Raw genomic sequence first — 24,440 nt, forward strand, 5'->3', positions numbered from 1 at the left:
GCAGACTGAAAAGCTTGAGCATGTAGATATTAAGAAAGAGGATGTGCTGGAGAGTTTGGAAAGCACCAAGTTGGATAAGTCGCCGGGACGGGATGAGATGTATCCCAGGCTACTGTGGGAGGCGAGGGAGGAGATTGCTGAGCCTCTGGCGATGACCTTTGAATCATCAATGGGGACGGGAGAGGTTCCGGAGGATTGGAGGGTTGCAGATGTTGTTCCTTAATACACCGTATGCCTTCTTAACCACAGAGTCAACCTGTGCAGCTGCTTTGAGCGTCCTATGGACTCGGACCCCAAGATCCCTCTGATCCTCCACACTGCCAAGAGACTTAAAATTAATACTATATTCTGCCATCATATTTGACCTACCAAAATGAACCACCTCATGCTTATCTGGGTTGAACTCCATCTGCCACTTCTCAGCCCAGTTTTACATCCTATCAATGTCCCGCTGTAACCTCTGACAGCCCTCCACACTATCCACAACACACCCAACCTTTTTGTCACCAGCAAACTTACTAACTTTTGAATTTACTCCCCATTTAAAAAATAGTCTATACCTTTATTCCTTCTACCAAAGTGCATGACCCGACACTATATTCCATTTGCTCCTTCTTTGCCCATTCTCCCAATTGGTGTAAGTCCTTCTGCAGATTTCCTGCTTCTTCAACACCACTTACCCCTCCATCTATCTTTGTATCATCTGCAATCTTGGCCACAAAGCCATCAATTCTGTCATCCAAAACATCGACAAATAACATGAAAAGTAGTGGTCACGATTCTGACCCCCCGTGCGACACTGTATTAGAATAATAATAAATAATAAATACTGAGAACATGAGTCGTAGAGCCCTTCAAAGTGAGTCCATAGGTTGTGGAATCAGTTCAGTGTCGAGGTGAACGAAGTTATCCACCCTAGTTCAGAAGTCTGATGTTTGAGGGATAATAACTGTTCCTGAACCTGGTGGTGCGAGTCCTGTGGCTCCTGTACCTTCTTCCTGATGGCAGCAGAGAAATGAGGGCATGATCTGGGTGGTGAGGGTCCTGCTTCCTTGCGACAGCGTTTCGTGTAGATGTGCTCAATGGTGGGGAGGGCTCTGCCAATGATGGACTGGGCTGTATCCACTACTTTTTGTAGGCTTTCCATTCTTGGGCTTTGGTGTTCCATACCAGGCCGTGATGCAATCACTTATTATACTCCCCACTGCATATCTATAGAAGTTTTTCAAAGTTTTAGACATCATGCCAGATCTTCGTAAACTTCTAAGAAATTAGAGGCACTGCCATGCCTTTGTAATGGTACTTTCCTGGTGCACAGGACAGATCCTCTGAAATGGTGACACCGATGAAGTTAACGATACTGACTCTCTCCACCTCTAATCTTCTGACAAGGACTGGCTCAGAGACCTCCAGTTTGTTCCTCCTGTAGTTAATAATCTGCTTCTTGGTCTTGCTGGCATTGAGTGAGAGGTTGTTGTTACGACACCACTCAGTCAGATTTTCAATCTCCCTCCTGTATGCTGATTCATCGCCACATTCGATTTGGCCAATGACAGTTGTGTCAATGACATTGGAGCTGTCTCAGTCATGAGTGTAGAGCTGGGGCTAAGCACACACAGTCTTATAGTGCACCTGTGCTGATGGAGATTGTGGAGGAGATATTTTTGCCAATCTGGATCTACTGGGATATGCAAGTGAGGAAATCAAGGATTCATTTGCACAGGGAAGTATTGAGGCCAACATTTTGGAGTTAATGATTTTGAGTGCTGAAGGCAGAGCTGTAGTCAATAAAGAGCATGCTGATGTATGCTCCTTCACTGTTCAGAGGTTCCAGGATTGCGTGAACAGCCAAGCAAGTGGCATTTGGTGTTGATCTGTTGTGACAGTACACAATTTCTCATGCAAACTTACCTCTTGCTATGAAGGCTAACTCACTATTTGCCCTAATTACTTGCTGGAAGTGCACTTTGTCCTTCAGTGACCTGTATACAATATACTCAGCTGTCTTCAACCATTATTACTGCCTCTCTCTCACCATTTAATTAATACTACGGCCTATATATTGAGCAAATTCTTCCATAATTACTTCATTAGATCGTTACATGCTTTTCCAAGTGTTTGATACATGTCAGATTCAGCATTACAACTATTTTTACAAGTAACTCCTCACAACGTTCTCCGAAGGTGCGGAAACAACTGGGAGAGGGGATGTGGTTGCTGGAGATGGGATAGTGGGTCAGGAACTCTCTCAAAGGGAATGATTTTATTTCTACTATTGATTCTGTTCTTTTGTGGAAGCTAACCAAACTGTTAACAAATTAGGTGGCATGCATCATGATTGGTGTTCAGAGTTTAAGGTGCATCACTCTAACGGTGCCAGAGACCTGGGTTCAATTCTCGCCTCTGTCTGTAAGGATTTTACGTGTTCTCCCCATGACATTGGTTTCCCTCTGATCTCCTCCCTCCCACATTACAAAGACATTCGTAGGGGTGAGGGTTAGTAAATTGAGGACATGCTACAGTGCTGTCAGAAGTATGGTGACACTGGTGGGCTCCCCGCATATCCTCGGACTGTGTTGGTTGTAGACATAATAGTGCATTTCACTGTATGCTTCAATGTACATGTGATAAATATGTTAATATTACCTTTAAAACTAAGGATCGTTACTTTGTTCTATTTTTCAATAGAAAAAAAGACCAAGTCATTGAAAATATCAGGAGTTTGATTCATTTCTGCATTGCAAAAACCGTGGAGATGTGGGGGAATAAAGTGGGACACCTTTAGCACGGCCAACCTTATCAAAGTCAGTCCAATTTACACCAAATAGACAGATGGATGCTTTATTGATGAATTACACTGTCACAGTAGCATTACAAGTGAACAGATACACAAATATTAGAAAGGAAGTAAGAAAGAATAAAAGAAAATAAGTTACCACAAGTGAGGGGCCCATCACTTCCCGGCTGTAGGTTGACTCATTACAGAGCCTCATGGCTGAGGGTAAGAGTGCTTTTGGAGCAGCGCAGTTGTCTCAGTCTGTCACTGAAAGGGCTCCTCTGTTCAGCCAAGGTGGCATGCAGAGGCTGAGAAACATCGTCCAGAATTGCCAGGGTCCTCTGTTCTACCACAGCCCCAGTGTGTCCAGTCTGACCCCTAGACCAGAGCCTGTCAGCATCACCCATCGCCCAGGCACACCACCGGCACAACATGTGGAGTTTAACAGTTTATTGGTCACACGGTGTGTGGAGAGGGTGGTTTGCTCGGGAGTGTGGGGACAGCGATTAACCAGACCGACTGACCCAACGGCACAGCATCCGCCCCCGACCTTTCACCCCTAACCCTAGCGGACGTGACCGCCGTGTGGCAGGGTTGTGAAGCGACGGCGCTGTGGGCTCTGATTGGTTGATAAAAGGATTATGCGCAATGACGTATATCCTCCTCGCCCCAACGGTGTGGGAATTCCGGTGCGGAGTCAAAATACTCGGCTTCGGCTCAGGTGGGTCTGGGGGTCCGGGAGTCGGGGCTGGGACTGGGGGGCCGGTCGGTCCGGAGTCTGGAGTCCGGAGTCCGGGCTCCAGGGGTCGGGGGACCGGTCAGTCCAGAGTCTGGACCCCGGGAGTCCGGGCTGGGACTGGGGGGCCGGTCGGTCCGGAGTCCGGACCCCGGGAGTTGGGGCTGGGACTGGGGGACCGGTCGGTCCGGAGTCCGGACCCCGGACCCCGGGAGTCGGGGAGTCGGGGAGGTGGGGGGGGGGAAGGGGAACCGGTGAGTCCGGACCCCGGGAGGCCGGGCTGGGACTGGGGGGCCGGTCGGTCCGGAGTCCGGGCTGGGACTGGGGGGCCGGTCGGTCCGGAGTCCGGGCTGGGACCGGGGGACCGTCGGGGTCTGGGACTGGGGGGCCGGTCGGTCCGGGCTCTGGGTCTGGGACCGGGGAGGTGGGTGGAACCGGTCGGTCCTGTTCCCGGCTCCAGGGGTGGGTGAGCGGGTCCGAGGTACTGTTAAGCGATGGCCCCTGGGGAGAGAGAGCCGAAGGTTATGGATAGCGAAGGAGCTGCGGGCCAGGCCTGGGGCCTCTGGCTTGTTGCTCGGTGTTGGCTGCACTGCCGTCACAGTGCGGCCTGGGGGAGGCGGAGACGCCGGAGGCTGGGCTGGGTGTCCTCTTGTCCCGAGTGCACCCGAGCCTCAGGCCTGAGCCATTGTCGTTCCGGGGTTTCAGCTGTGTTACGGAATTGTGTATTTATCATCTCTCGGTCTGTTCCCTCTACCTCGCCTGGTGTCCTGCCACTTTCATTTTATCGCGTGAAGCCCTGTACAAATATTCCAGGTGGTAACCGAGTGAAACAGGATTTCCTCTTCCTGTTACCCTACAGTCAATGATCTTGTGTGAGGTTAAACAAATACAGCCTTGTAGAATCGTCGTTGCGGGAGTTGGAAAGGACTGGTCCCATTTTCCAGGCATGGAATTGTAACAAGGTGAACAAAACTGAATACAGTTCTCGAAATGTGGCTTCACCGGCGACTTGTATAATCACAGCTTAACTTCCTAACCTTCTGTATTCAATGCCTAGACTAACAAAGGCCGGCTGCCAAAATATACCTTCAGGACCCTGTTTTCCCATGTCTCCACTTGAAGGGAATTGTTCATCTTTACAAAAATACCCAGGGTATTCTGTTCAATGTAAAAGTGCTTCCTTGATTTGAAGTTCCAAAAGGTAACATTTATTTGAATTAAATCCTATTTGCCATTCCTCATCCCACCTATCCCACTGCAATTCTTGATGCACCTTTTCTATACCATCTGCAAACCTGTAACTATTATCCAGGTTTGCGACTGGGGGACCAGTTGGTCTGGGCTCCCGCTCCAGGCCGTCATGCTGGCTGCCCCTAATCAACCACCACGTACTGAGATACAGTGGCAATCTTTGTTTTGCATGCTGTCTATACAGATCATTCCAAACTGAAGTACGTACTTTATTGTTGCCAAACAATTGATACTGGAGCCTACAATCATCACAGTGATATTTGATTCTGTGCTTCCCACTCCCTGGAGTACAAATCGATAGTAAATATTAAAAATTTAAATTATAAATCATAAATAGGAAAGGGAAAGTAGGGTAGTGCAAAGAAACCGAGAAGCAGGTCCGGATATTTGGAGGGTACAGTCCAGATCCGAGTCAGGATCCGTACAGCAGTCTTATCACAGTTTGAAAGAAGCTGTTCCCAAATCTGGCCGTACGTTGAGGTAGTGCAAGAGGAAAAACAAGAGAACGCAGAATGTTGTTACAGTTACAAAAATTGTGCTGTGTGAGTAGACAGTTGTGCCACCAAGGCCAAGATGAGATCAAAAGTTTATGATTATTGTACAATTATTGTCTATGTGTCTTGTAACAGTGTATATTTCAAGCTCCTGTATCTTGTGACAAACATTCAAGGCTAAATTTCATCTGATTCATATCTCGGAGAGGTAAAGGCACGGAGAGAAGGTGGCTTCAATCCTGCCTATCAAAGTAAGTTTAAGAAAAGGTGAGCTGTGTTGCTTCAGTAAAGGCCAGAGATTTGGAAATTTAAAAATATAGAAAAAAAAGTAGGTTAAATAAGGATAAAATAAAGCAAGGGTGAACTAGCAAATAATACTAAAACTGTTCATGAATTGAATTGACTTTATTACTTACATCCTTCATATACGTGAGGAGTATAAATCTTTATGTTACATCTCCATTCAAATGTGCAATTATAGTAATTTATAATAAATATTATTTACAACAGGATAGTCAATATAACATAGAAATACAGTTGCGAGAGCATGAATTAAGCAGTCTGATGTCCTGGTGGAAAGGCAGAGAATAGCTTATCTGAGAAAAGCATGGGGAGTGAGTGAGAAGTAAAGAAAACAAAAGATTATTTCAGATTGAAGTTGGATTTCAAATTCAGGGCCATTTATCACATGTACATGGAAACATTGGTCACTGTACTTGGAGCATTGGGAGCAGTTTTGGGGCCCTTATCTAAGAAAAGGTGTGCTGGTGTTGGAGAGGATCTAGAGGAGGTTCATGAGAATGAAAGGGTTAATGTTTGAAGGGCGTTGGGTGGCTCTGAGCCTGTACTCACTGGAATGTAGAAGAATAAAAGGGGGGAGGATCTCATTGAAGCCTACTGAATATTGAAAGGCCTAGGTGGCGTGGACGTGAAGGTGATGTGGGGGAGTCTAGGACCAGAGAGCACAGCCTCAGAATAGAGGATTGTCCATTTAGAACAGAGATGAGGAATTTCTTTTGGCAGAGAGTGATGAATCTATGGAATCCATTGCCACAGATGATTCTAGAGGCCAAGTCATTGGGAATATTTAAAGTGGTGGTTGATAGGTTCTTGATTAGTTGGGGAGTAGGCAGGAAAATGGGGTTGCGAGGGGTAATAGATCAGACATAGAAAGGTGCGCAGACTCAATGCTGAGTGGTCCAATTTTGCTCATGTCTTATGGAAACATACAGTGAAATGTGTCTCTTGTGCCTAACACAGCATGCCCACCATGTTCAGCAGAACAACACCTGCAACAGCAACAAAACATGCCCCTTTCCCTCCCATCCACCCAGACACTCCTTCGTACAGGCAGTCCTCCATCTGCAGGGCAGGTCACCTCTGGGCCTCCAGTAAATTTGACAACTTGCAGACACTGGGTCTCCAACTTTCCCCCTGGACTTGTGGGCCAGGCTTTCAGCCATAGCGCTGCGGAAGTCGAATCTGGATAAACTCACTCAGAGATCGTACAAATATAAACCCTTTATTCAAAGCCTCCAGGGCACTTCGGTTAGTTGCTCAAACAGGAACAGTCTGTGACTGTTCCTGCTCGGTCCACCAACTAACTCAATTCCCCTTGCAAAATGGATATATTTGTTTAGATACCTCCACACAAGACAGGCAGGAGCCAGACTTATCTACGTATATGACAGTACCGAGAAACAAAGTACAGAATAGGTATAATGGCCACGTACACAAAACAGACTGGAGCGGTCTTATCTCTGCGCATGACTGCACAAGGAGACAAGCATCCTGAAACACTAGCTGGCTAACTTCGAGAAGAAATATTGCAACATTGAATAGCAAAATTAACACATCTGTTGACCATCAAGGTTTCTTGCAGAAAAAACAGCCTGCTGTGTTTAACCCTTTATATACTTTATCAGTGCCTCAAGTTCCAGCCTCACCAACTTTGATCTTCTGTATCGACCCCAGGATCTGCTAATGAAGGGACCCCAAATTCCACTCTTCAAACTCTAGACTCAGTGACCTAGGAGGGGGATCATTGACCCTTGTGTGCACTGACCTCCAATTCCAACACCTACTGACCTAAGTTTGGGGGGGGGGGGAGAGTGTGTGTAGGTTGTCATCAGCATGGTCTACGTCTTCAGCACTTGCCAGCCTGACTTCCATGCACAGGGATCTCTGTATATTTCCCAGATAGCCCAAAGGTCATCATTATGTGGTCCTCTGTTATTATAGAAAACCAAGTTGGTTCCTTTGGGATAAAGAGTATTATTCCAAACACAAGTCCACGTATTCCTTTTCCATGGTATAGTTGTGAATTTGATTTGACCAATCTTCATATAACCCTGTATTCCGCAACCTCTACATCACAAAGGTATATGGCTTGGTTTGGTCCCTGAACTGGGTATTATCCCTTGTGTAGATAAGCAGTTTAGGAAGAACAGAATAAAGAGGAGAATGTGTGGGAGTGGGATTGCTTTGTTGAACTGGTGTGGAATCAGTGGGCCAAAATGAGTCAGTCTCAGAAAAGTTCAGCACAGAAACAGGCCCTTTGGCCCATCTACTCCATGCTGAACCATTCAAAATATTTACTCCCACCCCCATCAACCTGCACAAGGACAATAACCTCCTATATCCCCTACTATCCATGTACCTATTCAAACTAATCTTAAATGTGAAATCCAGCTCACATGCACCACTTGTGCTGGCAGCTTGTTCAACACTCTCACCACCCTCTGAGTGAAGAAGTTTCCCCTCATATTCCCCTAAACTTTTTGCCTTTCACCCTTAACCTATGACCTTAGTCCCACCCAACCTCAGTCGAAAAAGGCCTACTTGTATTTACCCTATCTAATTTTGTATACCTCTATCAAATCTCCTCTCAATAAAATCCTAACCTATTCAATCTTTCCTTATAACTTAGGTCCTCCAGTCCTTGCAACATTCTTATAAATTTTCTCTGTGGTCTTTCAACCTTGTTTACATCTTTCCGTTAGGTAAGTGACCAAAACTGCACATAATACACCAACTTCTTGTACAACTTCAACAGAATATCCATCTCCTATACTTTGATCGATGAAGGCCAATGTTCCAAAAGCTTTCTTCATGACCCGATCTACCCATTATGCCACTTTCAACGAATTATGGACCTGTATTCTCAGATCTGTTTGTTCTACCACATTCCTCAGTGCTCGACCGTTCTCTGTATAAGACCTGCCCTGGTTAGTCCTATTGAAGTGCAAAACCTCATACTTGTCTGCATTAAATTCCATCTGCCATTTTCTTGGCCTATTTTTCCAGCTGGTCCATCTCCCTCTGCAAGCCACGATAGCCTTCCTCACTCTTCACTACACTCCGAATTTTGGGTTTCTTCACATATTCAAGAGACATACGGTTAGGGTTATAGTGTTGTGGTAGAGGCAGAGACATTAGGGACGTTCATGAAACCCTTAGGTAGGCACATTGATGACAGGAAATGGAGGTCTATGTGGGAAGGAATGTCTGGATTGTTCTTGGAGTAAGTCAAAGGTTGGCACAACATTGTGGGGTGAAGGCCCTTTTCTGAGCTGTTGTGTTGTATGTTAATTTGACTTCCACTTGTATTGGCCCTTCCACTTGTATTGGCCATTGCTATCCTGGGGAAAAAGGCACCGACTGTCCACTCTGTCTCTGCATCTTATAATCTTATACACTGCTATCAAGTTGCCTCTCATCCTCCTTCGCTCCAAAGAGAAAAGCCCAGGCTCTCTCAACCTTTCCACACAAGACATGTTCTCTAATCCAGGAGTCATCCTTGAAAATCTCCTCTGCGTCCTCTCGAAATCTACCACATCCTTCTTATAATAAGATGACCAGAGCAGAACACAACTAGAGTTTTAAAGATAAAGGTTAGCTTTATTTGTCACATATACATTGAAACATACAGTTAAATGGGTCAAGTCAAATCAGCAAAGCTTATGGTGTACAGTCTGCAAGTGTTGCCACAACACTATAACCCTAACCATATGTCTTTGGAATATGTGAGGAAACCCACCCTGTTGTTAAAGTTGAATCTGAGTAGAACTCGGGAGACCAGCTTCATATCGTCACCACAGTTTATTGCGCATTCTCCTGCAGGAGTTTGAGACCCAGTTGTCAAAGGGAAGGCATGCCAGTGCTGCCACCATCCGACAAGTGGACTAAGTCATTCAGGTTACAGCTGTATATTTATAAATAATAAGTCCCATACATTACTATTGCAAGATGTCATTTGAACTGGTACGCCCACCAAGTGTGTTGGTGCAAAACTTAGTTACAGATAAGAGAATCCACTGAATCAAGGTTTAATTACAGAAGGATGTGCTGTCCAGTCCTTATCAGTTATTCCCTTTACAAGGCCCTGAGTTAATTACAGACAGATGTTCATTCCTGTCCTTATCAGCGAGTCTTCCTACCCCCTCCACTTAAACAAAGGTATAATGCATTATTTATCAAATTCTCAATGTCTCTCTGCAAATTAAAAGGGAACCAATATAAGCTGTTTTTTTCTAACTGCTGAAGACAGTTTAGTTCAGTTCAAAAATTCCTGTTCAGTCCCAATTATTCTTTTAGCCATTGGTTACATAGGTTCAAAATGATTTTTTACATATCCTCAATTCCTCACTGTCACAGGGAGAATATTTAGACAGCAGCAGGGATTTTATACTGATCTTACAGCTGGCACTGTAAAAGTGCACTAACTGCTAATTTTATAGAGCTGCAACATTCTCTCACGGCTCATGAACTCAAACCCAAGACTAATGAAGGCCAACAAACCATCTGCCTTAACCACACTATTGATGTGTGCAGTAACTTTGAGGGTTTTATGGACTTGGAGCACCCCCCCCACCCCCCAAAGATCCCTCTGTTCTACCACCCTGCTAAAAATAACCGGATTAAACTTCTCAGCCTAGCTCTGCATCCTGTCTGTACCCCGTTGTAACTTATGACAACCTTCTACACTATCCACATCACCAACCTTCGTGGCAACTGCAAACTTGTCAGCTCACCCCTTCCACTTCCTCATCCAAAATCACAAAGAGCTGGGATCTCTGAACAGATCCCTGAGGAATACCACTGGTCACTGACCTCTAAGCCGCATACTTGCCAAATACTATTATGATTATGAGGACACGCAGTCCCCTTTTATTGTCATTTAGTAATGCATGCATTAAGAAATGATAAAAATGTTTTTCCAGAATGATATCATGAAAACACATGACAAACCGACTTAAAAACTAACAAAAACGACGTAAGTATAATATATAGATACAACAGTGCAAAGCAATACCGTAATTTGATAAGAACAGACCATGGCACAGTAAAGTCTCAAAGTCCCTTGAAAGTCCCATCATCTCACGCAGACGGTGAACCTCTAGCGCCGCCAACTTGCCGATGCAGCATCCCAGAAGCATCCGACCACAGTCTGACTCCGAGTCCGTCCGAAAACTCCGAGCCTCCGACCACCTATTCGACAGCGAGCACTATCTCTGCCGAGTTTTTGACCCCGGCCCCAGCAACAGGCGATACGCAAAGCTGAGTATTTGGGGCCTTTGTCTCCGGAGATTCTCGATCGCACAGTAGCAGCGGCAGCGAAGCGGGCATTTCAGAAGTTTCTCCAGATGTTCCTCTGCTCTTCACAGCTAACCCCATCAAACCACCCTCTACCTCCTATGTGCAAGGCAATTTCAAATTCACACTGCCAAGTTTCCATGGCTCCCATGCCTCATGTCTTTCTGAATGAGCCTTCCATGGGAACGTTGTCAAAATTGTTACTAAAATCCTTGTACACCATATCCATTGCTCAACCTTCATCAGTGTGCCTTAGCACATTCTCAAAAAACAATTCAATCAGGCTTGTGAGTCATGCCCTGCCCCTCATAAAGCTATGCTGATCGGTAATAAGAATACACTCTCCAAATGCTCATAAATCCTGTTGCTAATAATCCTCATTAGTTTGCCCATCGCTGATGTGAAACTCATGGGTCTATAATTCTCAGTGTTCCTCTTTTTGAATAAAGGAATAACATTTCCAGCCTTCCTTGTGGCCAGTGAAGATGCAAAGATCATCACTAAAGGCACAGCGATATCTCCCCTCACTTCATATAGTAATCTAGGGCATATTCCGTCTGGCCCAGGAACTTACCATTTCTAAAGTTTTTCAAAAGCTACAACACTGCTTCTTTTCCTGACAACGGCCTTCAGTATGTTACTGTGTTCTACATTGTCCAGGTCCCCCTCACTGGTGAATATTGAATCAAAGTATTCATTAGTTACCCCCATTACCTCCTCTGACACCAGGAACACGTTTCCCACATTATCCCTGATTGGTCCTGCCTTCACTCCAGTCACTGTCGTCCTCTTCACTTTCTCTTTGATATTATTATATTTATGTCTTCTGCTTTTTTTCATGCCTCTTCTCAGAGATTTCAATCATTATTGCTGCCCCAGTCTCTTCCACTTTACCTGTCTTTTAAAAATTTAAACTCATTTTGAGCATCTTCAAAGTAGGAAGTTATGCTATAAATTGCTATTTATTCTGTTGTGATGCTGTGCAGCCATTCATAATCTGAATTGATCAGTTACATCTGGTGTATAATATTTCAGAAAATTTGACAATTAATACAAGGTAACAGGAATTAATAGCAGGGTTATCCAAATTAATCATTTTGCCAAATGTGTTTCCAAGTAATTGGGTTATGTAGCTATTTGAATTTTGTAGATTATAATTTTAATTTTAGAAAGTAATGAAGATGAAAGTAATTAAGATGACTCCTATTGTTTCTCTGTAGGTTTCCACCAAATAAAACGTAACCATGAAAAATCAAGATTCTGAGAGTACGTTCAGCCCATCTGCTGATGGTGTTGAGGCTGAAATAGTTGGTGTCACAGGTGCAGAACCTTTTGGAGGAGAGGATGATCTAAGGGTCGAATCTGCTGGACTGGAAACTGTTTGTCAAACAATTGAAAAATCTGGTGGCCAGAACGGGCTTGTTGAAAACCATGATAATGTCAAAGTCTGTGAAGAGGTTCTGAAACGAACAGCAGGAAATGATGGTGAGGAATCATTTATTGTCCAAGGGACGTCAGCTGCAGAGAGCTTGAATAGCCTCCAGCCTGAGTCTTCAACATCTGATGTCTCAGATGAGCTTAGCCGACAACTAGAAGACATTTTGAACACTTACTGCTGCAATCTGCCAGACCACAATTCTTCTGTGCAGTCTGAGGAATCACCAGAAATGGAAGAGCTTGAAAAGTGTGCCAACAGCGAGCCGCTGAGGAATGGTGTGCGGGAGATAGAGTGTGGAGAGATGAGTGAAGAGATTGAGAAAGTGGTGAAGGCTGAGGTTCGTGTCAAAGAGAATGGAGATGTCCAGAACAACAAGGACCAGAAAAAAGCTCCAGAAAAAAAGAAAACCAAAGCATTGGGTGAGCTAAATTTCTCCTAGTTAGTGCAAGTTTTCTTGTTTAAAATTCACACACTTATTTTTCTCAGTTAAGAGAAAAATCAATGAAATGCAGACAGTGATAGTCATACAAACAAGGAAAAGTACAGCAGGGAAACAGGTCCTTCGGCCCATCCAGTCTGTGCCAATCCATTTAAACTGCCTCCTCCTCTTGACCTGCACTAGGACTGTAGCCCTCTGGACCCCTACCATCCATATACCTATCCAAATTTCTTTTAAACGTTGAAATCGAGCTTGCATGCACCACTTGTGCTGGCGGCTCGTTCCACACTCTCACAGCCCTCTGAGTGAAGAGGTTTCTCCTCATGTTCCTCTCAAAGTGTTCACCTTTCACCCTTAATCCATGACCTCTAGTTATAGTCCCACGCAGACTCAGTAGAAAAAGCCTGCTTGCATTTGCTCTATCTACACTCCTCAATTTCGTATACCTCTATCAAATCTCCTCTCAATCTTCTACATTCCAATGAATAAAGTCCTAACCTATTCCATCTTTCCTTTTAACTTGTGTCCTCCAGACCTGGCAACATTCCTGTACATTTTCTTGGTTTCTGTTCAACCTGACTCACATTTTTCCATTAGGGTAGGTGACCAGAACTGCACACAGTACTTTCAAGTTGGGCCTCACCAACGTCTTATGCAACTTCAACATAACAGCCCATCTCCTGTATTCTGTGCATTGATTTATGAAAGCCAATGTGCCAAAGGCTTGCTTTACAATCCTATCTACCTGTAATGCCACTTTCAATGAATTATGGACCTGTATTCCAAGATCCCTTTGATCTACTGCACTTCTCAGTGCACCACTGTTCACTGTGTGAGACCTACCTTGGCTGGTCCTACGGAAGTGCAACACCTCGCTTGTCTGCAGTCAATTTCATCTACCATTTTCTCAGCCCATTTTCCCAACTGATCCAGATCCCTTTGCAAGCTGTGATAGCTTTCTTTGCTGACTACTATGCCCCTAATCTTGTTATCCGCAAATTTGCTGATCCAATTAACCAGATTATCATCTAGATCATTGATATAGATGACAAAAAGCAGTGGACCCAGCATACCTGTGGCAAACCACTAGTCACAGTCCAGTCAGAGAAGTAACCATCTACTACCGCTGTCTGGCTTTCCCACAAAGCCAATGTCTAATCCAATTCACTACCTCATCTTGAATGCTGAGTAACTGAACCTTCCTGACCAACCTCCCACGCGGGATGTTTTCGAGTGCCTTGATAAAGTCCATGTAGACAATATCTACTTTCTTGCCTTCATCAATCTTCCTGGTAACTCCCTCAAAAAAACTCGCATTAGGGTTTTAAAAAACCCTCAAACAAGATTAGTTAGACAAAAACCCAAAAACCCTCAAAAAAGATTGGTTAGATACGACCTACCATGCACAAAGTCATGCTGACTATCCTTAATCAGTCTCTGTCTATTCAAATTCTCATGTATCTGGTCCCCTGAAATACATGCCAGTAACTCTCCCGCTACTGATGTCGGGCACATTGGCCCATAATTTCATGGTTGAAATTTGGAGCCTTTCTTAAACAGCGGAACAATATTAGCTCTCCTCCAATCCTCTGGTGCCTCACCTGTTGTAAGGATGATTTAAATGTTTCTGCTAGGACCCCTGTAATTTCTGCACTTGCCTAAATCAAGGTCTGAAGGAACACCTTGTCAGGCTCTGGGGATTTGTCTACCCTAACTTGCCTTAAGATTACAAGCACCTTCTCCTCTGTAATCTGTACAGGATTCATGACCTCACTGCTGCTTTGCCTCACTTCTGTAAATTTTGTGCCCGTCTCCTGAGTAAATGCAGATGCATAAAATCCATTTCAGATCTCCCCCATCTCTCTTGACTCCATACTACTGTGATCTTCCAGAGGGTGATCCTTTATCCTTTGCAATTCTTTTGCTCTTAATATACCTGTAGAATTCATTAGGATTCTTCTTCACCTTGTCTGCTAGGCAACCTCAAGATTTGTTTTAGCCCTCCTGATTTCTTAAGTGTTCTCTTGCATTTCTTGTGCTCCATAAGTACCTCATTGTTCCCTGCATTGCAACTCCTTTCTCCTTTTACTAGGGCCTGGAATCATTTTTGTCAACCACCTCCAGTTTCAGAAAGTCCTTTTTAAGATAAGGAGCCCAAAACTATTCATAAGTGAGGCCTTTCCAGTGCTTTATAAAGTCTCAACACTACATTCTTGCGTTTATATTCTAGTCCTGTTGAAATGAATGCTAACACTGCATTTGACTCGACCTGCACGGAAACCTTTACGGATTCCTGCACAAGGACTCCCAAAACCTTTAGCATCTCAGTTTTTGGATTTTTTTCTCCATTTAGAAAATAGGCAACCATTTCATTTTTTCTACCAAAGTGTGTGACCATACACTTCCTGATGCTGTAATCCATAGGACATGGGAGCAGAATTAAGCCATTCAGCCTGTCGAATCTGCCCTGCATTCCATCATGGCTGATCCAGGATCCCACTAAATCTCAGACATCTGACTTCTCGCCACGTCCTTTGAGGCCCTGAGCTATCAGGAAATTATTAACTTCTGCCATAAATATACCCACGGACTTGGCCACCACCGCAGTCTTTGGCAGAGCATTCCATAGGTTCACCACTCTCTGGCTAAAAAAAAAATTCTTCCTTACCTCTGTTCTTAAAAAGTTGCACTCAATTTTGAGGCTGTGCCCTCCAGTTCTCGATACCCCCACCACAGGAAACATCCTCTCCACATCCACCTTATCTAGTCCTTTCAACATTCAGTAGGTTTCAATGAGATCCCTCTGCATTCTTCCACATTCCAGTGAGTACAGATCCAAAGCAGCCAAACGATCCCCAGTTAACCCCTTAATTCCTGGAATCATCCTTGTGAACCTCCTCTGGACTCTCTCCAATGACAACACATCCTTTCTGAAATATGGGGCCCAAAATTGATGTGGCCCTGACTAGTGTCTCATAACGCTTCAGTATTGTCTCCTTGCTTTCTATTCCCTTTAAATGCCAACATTGCATTTGCATCCTTACCACAGGCTTAGCCTGTTAATTAACCATCTGCCACTTTGCCCATTCTCCCAACCTATCTATGAGCTTGTAACTTGTTAAGCAGACTCGTGTGTGACACCTTGTCAGGGGCCTTCTGAAAATCCAAGTGCACAACATCAACCAATTCTTCTTTGTCTATCCTGCTTGTTATTTCTTCAAAGAATTCCAATAGGTTGGTCAGGCAAGATTTTCCCTTAAGAAAATCATGCTGACTGTGGCCTATTGTATCATGTGCCTCTAAGTGCCCCAAAACCACATCCTTAACAATCGACACACAACGTCTTCCCAACCACTGAGGTCAGACTAATTGACCTACAATTTCCTTTCTTCTGCCTCTCTCCCTTCTTGAAGAGTGGAGTGACATTTGCAATTTTCCAGTCTTCTGGAACCATTCCAGAGCCTAGTGATTCTTGAAAGATCATTACTAATGCTGCCATGATCTCTTGGGCTGCCTCTTTCAGAACCCTGGCGTGTACTCCATTTGGTCCAAGTGACTTGTCTATCTACTGACCTTCCAGTTTCCCAAGAACCTTCTTTCTAGTTATGGTAACTTCACACACTTCATGACCCTTGGCACCTGGAGCTTCCTCCATACTGTTAGTGAAGACTAATGCAAAATACTTATTCATTTCTTTCAAAAATTCCTTGTCCTCCATTACTACCTCTCTGGCATCATTTTCAAGCAGTGCGATATCTACTCCTGCCTCTCTTTTACACTATGTATTTGAAGAAACATTTGGTATCCTCTAATATTATTGGCCAACTTTCATATTCCATCTTTACCTTCATAATGACTTCTCTAGTTGCCTTCTGTTGGTTTTTCAAAGCTTCCTAATCCTCTAACTTCCCATTAATTTTTGATCTATTATATGCCCTCTCTTTGGCTTTTATGTTGGCTTTGACTTCTCTTGCTAGCTGTGGTTGTGTCATCCTCCCTTTAGAATACTACTTCCTCTTTGGGATGCATGTCCTGTGCCTTCTGAATTGTTTCCAGAAGTTCCAGTCATTGCTGCTTCTACCATCATCCCTGCCAGTGTTCTTTTCCAATCAATTCTCGCTAACTCTTCTCTCATGCGTCTGTAATTCCCTTTATTCCATTGTAATACTGATATATCTGACTTTAGCTTCTCCTTCTCAAATTTCATGGTGAATTTGATCATATTTTAATCACTAGTCCCCTAAAGGTTCTTCTACCTTAAGTTCTCTAATCAATTCCAGTTCATTGCACAACACCCAGTTCGTTCGTTCTTTCTTTATTAATCTTTTTATTGATTTAAAAGGAACATAAATACAAACAAGAGGAGAATTATCTCAAATATATATATCAATAACAATACTAATTGAGATTGAGATAGACATTATCAAAAACAACACCCATTTCAGAATAGCTGATCCCATAGTGAGCTGAACTGCAAGCTGCTTTAAAAGCCATCTTGCAGACATTCTAGAAATTCCTCTACTTGGATCCAGCACCAATCTGATTTTCCCAACCTACCTGCATTATGAAGGCCCCCATGACTATTGTAACATTGCCCTTTTGGCATCCATTTTCTATCTCCTGTTGTAATTTGTAAACCACATCCTTGCTACTGTTTGGTGGTCTGTTCACAACTCCCATCAGGGTCTTTTTAACCCTGCAGTTCCGTAGTTCTATTGACAATGATTCAACAGCTTCCAGCCCTATGTCACCTCTTTCTAATGATTTGATTGATATGGTTACTAAATGCAAAGTGTTCCCTTACACAAACTTCTGTGACCTGCCCAGTCTCATTCCCTAATAGACCTCGTATCAGACACTGTCTTGTTGGGACTTCCATGTACTGATTAAGGAAACTTTCTTGAACACTTTTGACCATCTCTAACTCACCTATTGCTTTACAGTATGGGAGTTCAATCAATGTGTGAAAGTTAAAATCACCTACGATAACAACCGTAATGGGGGATGTTCTGCATCATTTAATATTCTTTTAAAAATTATAAGATTAAAGAGTTAAAATGGATTTATGGAAAAAAATTCATGTTTGACAAATAGTATGTTGAACAGTACAGGGCAGGCAGGGCCTTTGGCCCAGCATGTCAGTGTCAATGCCAATCTAACGAATCTCCTCTGCCTGAACAGGGCGTATATCCATCTATTCCCTCCCTGTTAGTGTCTGTATAAATGCTGAATGAATCTGTGCCTCAGATAATTTTGTGTGCTGCTTTTCCCAGCCACTGCTTCCTCTCCCTGCTCCCCAGTCTCGGATTTGGAGATGAAAATACTGGATTGTCTGGTACCTCCTTGTAATTAATACACACTACACTCCAAATTAGGCAGCAATGCTGGTAGACCACTACATCCTTCCTGTTGTGTGACAACCAAAACTATGCACAATACTCCAAGTATTGATTATCCAAAGTGTTGTTTGGTGACAATGTAAATTGCCCAAGTTTGTACTCAATATCCCAACTGATAGCGTCATTCAGTCTGTGTCAAGCTGATAGTCTGCCTGGTCACATAGATTCACAGCTGTATATCCCTCCCATCCATGTACTCATCCTAACTTCTCTTAACTGTTGCAATTTTGCCTGCCACCCAATCCACATTTGTTGGCACTTTCAGGGATCTATGAATTTACCACCCAAGATTCCTCTGTGTGTTAATGCTCCCAAAAGTCCTTTTGCATAATTTCTCACTTGACCAGGTTAAACTCCATCTGCCCAAACTTCCACCTAATTAATATCCTTTAACATCTTTCTTCACTATCAACAATTCTGACTGTTCATGTGATGTCTTTATATTTTCTAGTTTGACTGCCTGCATTTTCATTCAAATCCTTTATTTATATTAAGAACAAACGAGGTCCCAACACTGGTTACAGACCTCTACCACTACCCCCTATCTGGTAGGACCAAGACATTTTGGTCCTGTCTACCAACTCACCATGGATCTTATGTGAGTTAATCACCTGGGCTAGCTTACTAGGGACTTCATGTAGATGGCATCCATTACCATACCAGTGTCAAGATTCCCACATATTAGAGATGGATTTACCCACTTAGTTGACTCTCTCAGCTCCTGTTTAAACTATTGTAGTTATTCTTCCCTTAATTTAGTATTTCTACCCAAGAACCAGCTGTAACGTTATCCATGACTATCTTAAAACTTAAAAGAATTGTAATCACAACGTCTTTCTTGGATTATTTGAGGATGTGATTCAGACAATAAGTGGATGTGATCAATTTGGGCTTTCAGAAGGATAGTGTGAAGGTCCCAATCAGAAGGCTGCCCAACAGAGTGTGCATAGAACTGTGAGTAACAGTAAAAAATGTAGGCCTGCATGGGAGGGAAGGATTAGGTTAATCGTGAAGTGGGTAAGAATTGGGTGACAGAATATAATGTGTGAAAATGTCAGCTTTCTCTGCCGGGCAATGTTCCCTCTAAGGTGGGTGCATGTGTGCGAATGCGCATCTTTTGCTCTCAGTGCACAAAAGGTTGTCACCCTCTACTTGGTGTGTTAAGTATCGTACACAATCCCATTTCCTTTTCCGGTTTCTGATGCGGAGAGTGTTGACAACATGGAGCTTGTGATGATTTGTCTGCAGATTTTAGAAGTGACTTATTTAAACTGTTTTTATTGAAGAAATTATTCAGTGCTCATGTTGTTGTCACCAGCCAAAAAAATTGTACAGCACAAGATTTTTGCGCACACTGGTCATTACAAGTTAGAGGGAACATTGCTGCCAGGCCCTGCCTTGAGAAGAACTAGAGAGCGAATGTTCACACATTGATCAACTATCAAAAAGCATCCCATTAAGTTTCTTGTATGTCGTCATCTTTTTCAGGAAAGGAAATTACATTACTGATGCAAACGCTGAATACTTTGAGTACCCCGGAAGAGAAGCTTGCTGCACTCTGCAAAAAATATGCAGATATGGTAAATTAATGCATTGGAACATGATTGTTTTTCAGACTGCCAATTGCAATTAACTTGTGCAATTTACTGTAGTGATGTTGCAATGTGTTAATTCTGCACACCGGAAAGAAATTGAAGCTAAGTGTTTAGAAAGGTGGATAACATGGATCCTAAGACGTGTCACATAAGCTTGACATTTTTGGCACAACACAATCATTGCCACAGTGCTGTTGTATGAATCTTTCAGCCCCTCTCCTTGTTTATGTCCCATGTGGTTTTTACCAGTGAGATGTTGCTCCAGTGCTGCTGAATTTGCAGTTTATGACGTACAATACAAAAGTTGTATATGTTCAGAACAGCCCAGGATTTGGCCTTTGGCCCACCACGTTGTATTGAACTAATATTAATTAAGGCCTGTAATCCCTTCTGCCTGCCTATGGTCCATTTCCCTCTGTTTTCTGCATATTTCTCTGCACATCTAAGAGCCTCTTAACTGCCTCTATCATACTTGTCTCCACCAGTGTGGCTGGCGGTATATTCCAGGCACTCACCAGTCCTTGTATTTATAAAAAAAAAAAGAAGAAAGCAGCACGCTCCCCACATCAACCCCCTCCCATGTTAAATGCATGCCCTCTAGTGCTTGACCTTCCACCCCTGGAAAGTAAGATACCCGCTGTCTGCTGTGTCAATGCCTCTTTTAATTTTATAAAAGCTTATCAAGCCTCTGCCAGTCCAGAGAAAGCATCCCTAGTTCGCACAAATTCTCCATATAGAGTCTAGACCTGTGTTAAACCCTGATCTCCATTGCTGTTTCCTCTGGGTGCTCCAGTTTCATCCCACTACCCAAAAGCATGCAGATTGATAGGCTAATGGGCCATTGCAAATTATCTGAACTGATTGGAGGTTCCTGGGAGGAGAAGCTGGGGAAAATTGTCTGGTTTGGTCCAAGATTAGTGTAGCTGGCTGATTGTTGGTCAATGTGAACCAGTTTCCATGCTGGATGACTGAGATACAACATAGACATGGACACCTGTTATTTGGCTGTCTTAACAATCAGTGTCCCTGGGATGGAGATTAGCAATCATTAAGATGGCCACTCTTCTTTGTGAGTTCAAGAGTCAAGGCTGGGAGATGTTAAATAACATTTGCCTTTGTTTGCTGGACTCCAAGAGAATAGAGCTGACCCCACTGAGATTTCCAAACCTCCGAGGGACGGACAGGGTCCGCAGGGTGTAGAATCCAGAGCCAGGGGATGAACCAGTAGGAGCTGAAAACCTGGAATTCCCTGCTCTGGGGGTGGGGGTGAGGGAGGGGTGCGGTGGCACACTGTGAGCTGGTTCACTGGAGAGTGGTGAAATAGCAATTGAGCAGAAAGTTGATCAAGGCACAAAATCTGCCAGCAAGACTTCTCAGCCACTTTCAAACCTGCGGCCTTTGGAAGGATAAGTGTAGCAAAAGCATGAGAACACCTCCCGCTGTAAGTTGCCTCCAACCCACCTTCCACCAGGCCTTGAAATTGTATTGGAGTATGTACCTTCACTGTGACAGGGACAAAGTCCTGGAACATCCTCCCTAGCAGCACTACCCCCTTATCTCCTGTCCCTTCACCGTTTCTCCCTCCCTAAGAGCACTACCCCCTTCTCTCCTGTCCCTTCACAGTGACTCCCTCCCTAAGAGCGCTACCCCCTTCTCTCCTGTGCCTTCACAGTGACTCCCTCCCTAAGAGCACTACCCCCTTCTCTCCTGTCCCTTCACCGTGACTCCCTCCCTAAGAGCACTACCCCCTTCTCTCCTGTCCCTTCACCGTGACTCCCTCCCTAAGAGCACTACCCCCTTCTCTCCTGTGCCTTCACCATGACTCCCTCCCTAAGAGCACTACCCCCTTCTCTCCTGTGCCTTCACCGTGACTCCCTCCCTAAGAGCACTACCCCCTTCTCTCCTGTGCCTTCACAGTGACTCCCTCCCTAAGAGCACTACCCCCTTCTCTCCTGTCCCTTCACCGTGACTCCCTCCCTAAGAGCACTACCCCCTTCTCTCCTGTCCCTTCACCGTGACTCCCTCCCTAAGAGCACTACCCCCTTCTCTCCTGTGCCTTCACAGTGACTCCCTCCCTAAGAGCACTACCCCCTTCTCTCCTGTGCCTTCTCTGACATGTATGTACAGTGAACGCTTTAGAATTTTCTCTATTTCTGCATAAATATGACCTAAAATGTGATCAGATCTTCACACAAGTCCTAAAACTAGATAGAGAACACAATTAAATAAACAACACAAAAACATTATACTTGTTCATATATTTATTGAGAAAAATGATCCAATATTACCTGTATACATTGGAAAACGTATGTGAATCTCTAGGATTATCAGTTCATTTAAAAGGGAAATTAGTTGGGTGTTTCAATCAATGGGATGGCAATCAGGTGAGAGTGTGGGAGGCCCTGCTCTATTTAAAGAACGTATACCTGGGCCTTCACCATGAAAGTCTCATCTTCACCACACAGGTTTTTGAAAGTGTGCCATGCCTCGATCAAAGGAGATTTCTGAGGACCTCAAAAAAAAAAAAAAAAAGTTGTTGATGCTCACCAGGCTGGAAAAGGGTACAAACCCATTTCTAAAGAGTTTGGGCTCCACCAATCTGCAGTCAGCCAGATGGAGTAAATTCAACACTGTTGTTACTCTTCCTAGGAGTGGTCGACCAACAAAAATCACTCCAAGAACAATATGTGTCATTTTCCAGGAGGTCACGAGAACCCCAGGCCTCTCGTGTCAGTGTTCCTGAGTCGACCATCAGACAAACACTGAACAACAATGGTGTGCGTGGCAGGATTGCAAGGAGAAGGCCACTACTCTCCAAGAGCACATTGTTGCTCATCTAAAGTTTGCTGAAGGCCATGTGGATAAGCCAGAAAGCTATTGGAAAAATGTTCTGTGGATGCATGGGTCCAAACTAGAACTTTTTGGCTTAAATGAGAAGTGTTGCTTTTGGCAAAAAGCAAATACTGCATTCCAGCGCCAGAACCTCATCCCATCTGTGAAACGTGGTGGTGGCAATGTCATGGTTTGGCCCTGCTTTGCTGCCTTGGGACCATGATGGCTTGCCATCATTGATGGAACTATGAATTCTGAATTGTACCAGCAAATTCTACAGGAAAATGTCAGGATATCTGTCCGTGAACTGAAGCTCAAGAGAAAGTGGGTCATGCAGCAAGGCAGCGGCTCTAAACACAGCAAAGAATGGTTAAAGCAGAAGAAATTTCACATTTTGGAATGGCCGGGTCAAAGTCCTGACCTTGATCCTATGGAAATGCTGAGGAAGGACCTGAAGCAAGCAGTTCATGCAAGGAAGCCCACTAACATCCTAGAGCTGAAGCAGTTTTGTAAGGAGGAATGGCCTAAAATTCCTCCAAGCCGATGTGCAGGACTGATCAATAGTTACTGGAAATGTTTAGTTGAAGTTTGTACAAGGGGGTCACACCAGTGACTGAAAGTAAAGTTTCGCATACTTTTTCCAACAAATACATGTAATATTGGATCATTTTTCTCAATAAGTAAATTAAAAGATAGTATGTTTTTGTGTTACTTGTTTAATTGGGTTCTCTTTGTTGAGTTTTAGGACTTGTGTGAAGATCTGATCACGTTTTAGGTCATACTGATGCAGAAATAGAGAAAATTCGAAAGGGTTCTCAAACTTTCTAACACCACTGTGTCTTCGCTGTGACAGGGTCAAAGTCCTGGAACTCCATCCCTTGCAGTTGTATGGGAGTAGCCACAGCTCTGCTGCAGCAATACAGAGACAGTTTCCCACCACCTCCTCAGTAGTAATTGGCAATGGATAATTAAATGCTGTTTCCATTGAAAAAATGACTGTAAAAAAAAAAATTGAGTCCTGTGATCTACTGATTCTATGTTCGAATCCGTTTAGCTCAGGCGGGGTAGAGCAGGCAGAATCTTCAGCCATTAACTGTCTGCATTAGGGAATAGATCTAGTATTAATTGGTTCAGCCTCCTGCTCATCAGGAAGTCATGGAGCTTGAAATGTTGCAATTGCTGTTTGTGCTGAACTTGGAGCCACAGTCAGAGGCTTCTCTCATTGTGAAATCCTTATCCTGAGTGCAACATGCTGCAAACCCACAGCACCTAGTGGTCAGCAAGGCTGGAGTGCATAGCACTAACATTCGACTACTTGCAGGTGTGCATGTCCTGAACACAGCAACCCCTCCTGTAACTCCACAATGAAGTGACACATCAGTACCTGGACTCGGCCTGGCACAGCTAGATACTTTTCCAGAAAACGTTTTGATTTTAGGTTGTTATTAAGTAAGTTTGATGCCAAGCGTAAATAGCAATACTTGATCTTCCTACAGCTTGAAGAGCACAGAAATACACAAAAGCAAATGAGGCTGCTACAAAAGAAACAAACCCAGATTATCCAAGAGAAGGATCACTTGCGGAATGAGCATAGCAAAGCCATTCTCGCACGTAGCAAGCTAGAGAGCTTGTGTCGTGAGCTACAGCGTCACAATCGAACACTCAAGGTAAGCTGGTTGCTCATTCTAAACGGGTGGGCAGACCATATCAATCAGAATTGGGTTCAATATCACCGGCATATGTCGTGAAATTTGTGAACTTAGCAGCAGAAGTACAATGCAATTCATGATAATAGAAAGAAAAAGGAAACTCTGAATAGCAAGTGTGTGTGTGTATGTCCTAACCCTAACCCTAATATAGTTGAATTAAATGTGTAGTGCAAAAA

General features: G+C 43.8%; 1 protein-coding gene across 2 annotated transcripts in view; it reads left to right on the forward strand.

The window, feature by feature from the left end:
• Window positions 1-3,418: 3,418 nt before the first annotated feature.
• LOC134338906 (alpha-taxilin-like) overlaps window positions 3,419-24,440 on the forward strand; it is a 48,890-nt gene continuing 27,868 nt past the window's right edge. The window contains exons 1-5 of one of the 2 annotated variants that reach the window (XM_063035087.1): window positions 3,436-3,497; window positions 8,187-8,259; window positions 12,073-12,709; window positions 19,617-19,708; window positions 24,052-24,222. In XM_063035087.1, the coding sequence (XP_062891157.1) occupies window positions 12,097-12,709; window positions 19,617-19,708; window positions 24,052-24,222 (876 nt within the window). In that variant the 5' untranslated portion in view covers window positions 3,436-3,497; window positions 8,187-8,259; window positions 12,073-12,096. Of the gene's footprint in view, window positions 3,498-8,186; window positions 8,260-12,072; window positions 12,710-19,616; window positions 19,709-24,051; window positions 24,223-24,440 lie in introns of both variants that reach the window. The other variant, XM_063035086.1, reaches the window with a different exon arrangement.

This window comes from Mobula hypostoma, chromosome 28, assembly GCF_963921235.1.
Source record: "Mobula hypostoma chromosome 28, sMobHyp1.1, whole genome shotgun sequence".
Taxonomy (NCBI): Eukaryota; Metazoa; Chordata; class Chondrichthyes; order Myliobatiformes; family Myliobatidae; genus Mobula; species Mobula hypostoma.